This window comes from Indicator indicator, chromosome 8 (assembly GCF_027791375.1).
Source record: "Indicator indicator isolate 239-I01 chromosome 8, UM_Iind_1.1, whole genome shotgun sequence".
NCBI lineage: Eukaryota > Metazoa > Chordata > Aves > Piciformes > Indicatoridae > Indicator > Indicator indicator.
Window position 1 is genome coordinate 18,139,227 of NC_072017.1, and position 6,000 is coordinate 18,145,226.

General features: G+C 42.6%; 1 protein-coding gene across 1 annotated transcript in view; it reads right to left on the reverse strand.

Moving 5' to 3' along the window:
• The window catches only part of GALNTL6 (polypeptide N-acetylgalactosaminyltransferase like 6), a 408,048-nt gene extending 402,835 nt beyond the window's left edge, over positions 1-5,213 (reverse strand). Inside the window, exon 1 of the mRNA XM_054383096.1 lies at positions 5,076-5,213. Coding sequence (XP_054239071.1) covers positions 5,076-5,213 — 138 coding nt within the window. The remainder of the gene's footprint in view (positions 1-5,075) is intronic.
• Between the last annotated feature and the right edge of the window lie 787 nt (positions 5,214-6,000).

Here is a 6,000-nt window from a genome sequence, read left to right on the forward strand (position 1 = left end):
GGAGAGAAATGAGGACTTGCTGATAAACACATGCATAGATACTGAGCATAGAAAGTGAGGCTTCTAAGAGTATTGTTTATGTTCAGCGATGTACTCTCCCAAAACAGGACAAGTTAATGTCAGCAATAATCAAGCAGCTACTTCGGTAGACTTGGGCCTGTTTGTCACTCCATACTTTTACTCCTCTGTTAAACAAAATTCTCCCACCCTCAGAAATTTGTGGTGAAATCAAAGGTAAGTAACTTAGATGGTGGAACTAAACTCATAAGAAACTAAGTGTCTTGACAATGCAATTATAGGAAATAGGTGTCTGTGTTCTAATCAAATCATACTTATTACAAGACTATGCAGCTGTTGAAATCAACTTGAAAAGCAAGAAAAATACAGCTAAGTGGAAAAAAAAAATTCACTTTCAAGATGCTGCCTTTATGCAGCTTCAGATACAGAATTTCTCAACCTGAGCTTTGTACTTCACTGTCATCAATAGTAAATACAGAGAGTTAACTGTCCTGGAACAATTATGATTACCAGCACATATGTACTAAAAAGTAGGAAGCATTGCAATTTGGGGTAAATTTTAATTTTCACCTCTTCCACAGACTAACAGAAACTAATTACCATTTGTAAGACAAATTTTAGGCTGAATATTTCCTGAATTCAGGAGACAAAGCTAGTACTTTCATAGCCATCAGGCTTGGAAGATGGATTTTGTGCCTGTTTGCCAACTACAATACAGGCCCAAGGAGTTAACTTAATTCTGTACCTCGTATCCCAAGACAAAGACCTAATCACTGGGCTAATCAGACAGAAATACAGAATTCATAGGACAAGGAAAAGAGAGGGGAGTGTGACTCTATCCCATTGGACAAAGCTTTTCCCTGACAGCATTACTTTATTTTGGTCTTTGGTCTGGGAACCATGCACACTCCTCTGGCAGAAGTGCCTATGGCAGGAGGTAAGAGTAGTGTGCCCCACTGCATGAAAGCATAAGTTAAATGAAGCCAGAAATCTACCTTATTTCCTTACTTTACACATCATAAAGCATTTCAGTAATATATCTATGAATAACTATTACAGATCTTCTGCAACTGAGAGATGCTCCTGTGCAACCTAATTTTAAGTGAGGAGATTTGATACTGGGAAGTAGGGAGATGACAAGTGAATCAAAAAAGCACCAAATTACGTTGAAATGTGTTAGGGTTACTTCACTAGACTGCCCTTCTTTCAGCCAACCACACTAGCACCCCATAAACCCAGAAATATTTCTCACAACACTTTTCACCAAATGCCTATATTGCAAACAGTAGAAAGCTGCTACAAGAAATTTGGTTCTTACACTTAAGTTATTCTTCATATATTGAAAGTATGTAAGCAGACAAGAATAAAGCCTTACTACAAAGTAGCACTGACTTTAGACTGCATCACATAATCAGGTTTGGACCAGAAATACATCCTATTGGTTGTACTACATTGTTGCTACCACTCCATAGAAAACAATGCTGAAATTGTAAGTTTTATCAGCTTCTATTACTATCCAGAAAATATCAGACAGTATATTATATAGCATGTAATATTTCAGTGACAAAACCAAAAAAAAAAAAAAACAAAACCCCACAATAAAAACCCAACAACAAACACAAAGTTAAACTACCTGTAAAAACTGTAATCAAAACTCAAGAACATTATAATATGCCAAGGAATTTATAGACCTTGTGTTGTAAAAGGCATTAAAAATAGCCTATTCTATTCTATTAAGCACATAATACAGCAAGGAAGACTGACTTAGAATTATATCAGAAACTAATCATACGTTTTTCCCCTAACATGTGCCACTTTATTGTCAAGCTATATTTTAAGGAAAACTTTTTGCTCCATGTAACTCATAACCTTAGCACCTGCACCTTTACTCCTGGAACTCAACTCTTAAGTACTGTGACAAACCAAAAATAAATAATCATCAAAATATAAAGATCAAGCCCACCAAGTTCACAAGTGAAGATAGGTTAAAAAAGTAAGCTTGTATGAAACACTTAGAGGTTAATACTGCTTATAGAATTAAGGTACAGTGACCAAATTATTTAATGCTGTTTGAGATCAGAGTTGTCAATATCATTTTCTCATCTTTTAATCTTTCCTGAAGAGCTTCTCTGCTCCAAACCACAACTTGCATGATAAAAAAAAAAAATACTCACATGTAATGTATTGCAGCAGTGTTTTAAGGTATGAAAAAGTCGACTTGTTTTACCATATCAGAATTTCTAGATATCACTAAAGCACACAAGTGCTCTCCTCTAAGCACTGGGACTGACACAGTCCCCAGGGGACACTGTTATACCAGTGATAGAAGTGGACTATTTTTGTATCATAGCCTGCTTTTGAACAGCTTCCCTGCTTACTGCTGTCAGGATGTCAATGCCTCTTCATCAGCCTGCCACCCCTCCTGCAGTCCAAAGCTGTGGCAAGCAGCTGAGGTGGTAGGAGAGGCTGACAGAGCCCTCATTCACAGAGAAGTTAGAGGGATGTTTGCTGTAAGAATAAATTGGAAGTTTAATTTATAACTAGTCAGAAAAATCAGAATTCTACCATGCCATCTCCTCAAGAACACCTGATGATCAATGACGTTAATTTAATTATTCTTAAGACAGCACCTTTATAAACATTACTGCCAACAGCAGAATACCACTAGACACATTTTACCCATAAGGGCAAAACCAGTTAAGTCTATGGATAACTTATTAAAGTCACTAACAGCTCTGCCCCTCTTCCATGGTGTGGACACACAATAGCAGTCTGAGTGTACATTGAGGTCATGTGCTGACATGTTACATACCTCTTCAGAACATATTTTAAAAGTCTGCTGCAGTTTAAGTGGGGCTGGCCTTTAAAGTTGTAAGTCACACTATCAAATAATTTAACATCTCAGGTGCAAAGAATGAATTGAGGGCTTAAACTCTTACTTCTTCCACTAACTTAATGGGGGGGGGAAGGTTCTATTTCTACTACTGTACTACTTATACAGTCTTTTCTAGTACAACCTTACATCTAGTATAGTCTCAAGAAATACACTGACTCTTTATAATTTCCCTTGTAAGAGTTGCATTCAAAAATTGTGTTTTAACCATTATTCCTTGTACGCATTTTGGGTTATAATGTGCACATCAAGAAACACAAGTACTGTAATTGCATTGCACACCTCCACTTCAACCTGCTATCCTCACTGGGTAACGACATTGCCAAAATTACTTTAATTCTGACAGTGATAACAGAGTTACATTAGAGTCAGCTGCAAGGTTCAAAGTTTCATTGTTCATTTTTATTGTTTTCCCATTAAACAGCACCATTAGTACTCAATTACTATTCAGGTGAGGAGAAAAGAGAGAAAAAAAGAGAGAGAGGGGAAAAAAGGAAGCTAATAAAACATCCCTTTCAGAAAACTTAGGATTTAAAATTTGCAAGCCTCTTACTAGAAGCTTCTCATTAGTCCTTCACATACACTCAGCTCCTGATCTTTGAGGTTTTCTTCCAGCATTTTATCCAGAACTTTTCAAAGTTATTTCTCTTCAGTGCTATCCAGCTATGCTTGTGCAGTCTTGAACGTTAGAAATTCATGTCATGGTATGTGTCTTTTAAAGGGCCATGCAACAAACATGGATACTCCTACATGCATTGAGTATCTTAGCTTTACCAAATCACAATGTACATTAGAAACTGCAAAGACTACAGTATGTACCTTGTAAACTAATGACAGACACTTGGGGCTGTATACTTTTTTTTCTTTCAGCAGAAATTACTTCTAATTAAAATCTAGTACCTGACACCTACTGCATTTTAAAACCATTGGAAAGACAAACTAAACTTCAAATTAGGAGATTATCCCTAACATCCTCCTGTAGTAACAAAGTATCCTCCAGTCAGCATATTTCATTAGCAGTTACAACACTTTTGTAATGGAGAGCTATATTAAAAAAATAATCAAATACGTTCAATTGAAGCCATTGACTTCAATACGTTTAGTATGTAGAAAGTGCATTATACACATGGGTGATGACCCTTGAAATTAAGGCTACTAATACACTAAAATGATACATGATGCTGTCTAATGCACTCTAACATGAAGACTATGCAAGTAGCAAACAAGCTAAAAGATCAAACAATCCCTTAATTTCTTACTAATGATCTATGAAATATTTATATTTAAATTACACTGACAATTAGAGTGTAGGAGCACAGAACTTTTGAACGGCACAAATATAAGCATCAGTAAATTATATACAGGGTTTCAAAGCACTGCACTAAAACAACTGCTCAGAACTTCACTTAATGCAGGTCATCCTGTGATTTACAAGCCACACATAAACCCAGCGAGCTGAAGAATAACTTTAAAAAAAGAGCTTATGTCAACTGCTGTTATTAATAATAGTGATTGAGGAGATCGTAAACTGGAAATATTTGAAAGTTCGTTGTGACATCAGCCTGACAAGCTGTTACACACAGCGTGGTCGTATCAGGTCACATTAGTAACATTCAGAAGCGAAAAAACTGTCTTGCCACTTGGTGCCGAGTTTTCAACAGAAAGGATAAGGAAACAAGAAATCCAGGCGATTAGTCACCTAGATAGACCCCGAGCAATTTTAGCGGACACACAGCCACACGCCAGCAGTTCAATAAGTATTACAGGCATGCAGACAGTGTAAGTGCAGATAAAAACCGCTTCTCGAATGAAATTAAGAGCCCAGCATCACACTTGGCTAACCAACTAAGCGTGCCCGTCCACCTAAATTCAGAGACGGTTTCTGTGACTGCTCACCCTTGCCCTTCCTAGACAAACCCAGCACGGCAGGCTCACTTGTACGCCCACAACTTTCTCTCCAGCGTGGAGGTAGAACGAGCACATAGTGCTGCCACTCTCCGCTCCTCGCCGGCGGCCTCCGCGCCCCGAACCCCGCCGCCGGGTCCCACTTACCCCCCCAGGGATCAAGCGCCGGGGCCGCGCCCCGAGAGGCGGCAGCCTGCAGCCCGCCTGGAGCAGAGGGGACGGCGGAGCAGGAAGCGGTACCAGGCGGCTTCCCACCTACCTGCGGCTCGACGGGCTCAGCGGGCTTCACCAGGTGTTTCTCCTTGTAGAGAGACCAAAGGCCGATGTCAGGCAGGAAAATCAGAGCCGCGGTGAAGAGCAGCGTCATTTGCAAAAACCTCTTCTGTTTCCTCTTCATCGCCAAAGTCGGGCAGCTCTAGTGACAGCAAAGGCGGCAGCACCAGCTACCCAATACAGGGAAGCCAAGTCCTTCCCTCTGCGCTGTCCCTCGCAGGGGCCCGGCGCCGCGGAGAAACTTCTCCCGCCCGCCTTACGGCCGCCCGCCCCGTGCCCGGGCGGGGCCGCCCCCCGCGGCGGCGGTACGGCCCAAGCTGGCGGCCGCTCCTGCCGCCCCAGTGGGGCGCTGCGCGGCAGCGGAGCCACTCCTAGAGGAGCTCATGGAGCCACCTGCGCACGGAGTAGCGCACAGCCAAACACGCAGCAAGAGATGAAAAAAAAATTCAAAATATTTTAAAAGAAAGAGGCAGGAAAAAAAAAAAAAACAAACAAGCCGAGTCCAGTAAATTGCGGTGATCCGAGGAAGCGATCCCTCCTCCCAGCCCTGAGGCACTGCGGGAGCACTAGAGCTGCGCGAAGCCGCCCTCACGTCCCCCTGCTTGCCCGGGCCCGGGGCGGGGGACGCGGCTCATCACGGAGAATTTCTTAAACAACAGTTTAGGCGGGGGTAAAAAAATCGTAGAGAAGCGCAGGGTCCGGGGTTACCGCTCAGCGGACCCCTTCGCGTACAACACGACGGGCGAGGAAGGGGGCGGCCTCCGCGCCCCCGGCCACCACGTGCGCTGGCCGGGCCGGGGGCGGGCAAGGCCGGGACCGCCCCGCCGCGCTCCCTCATCCCGACCGGCCTGTGACTTCCATCCGCCGGTTCCGCGCTTTTCCCGCCGGCAAAGGAGGCGGCCAAGGGTACC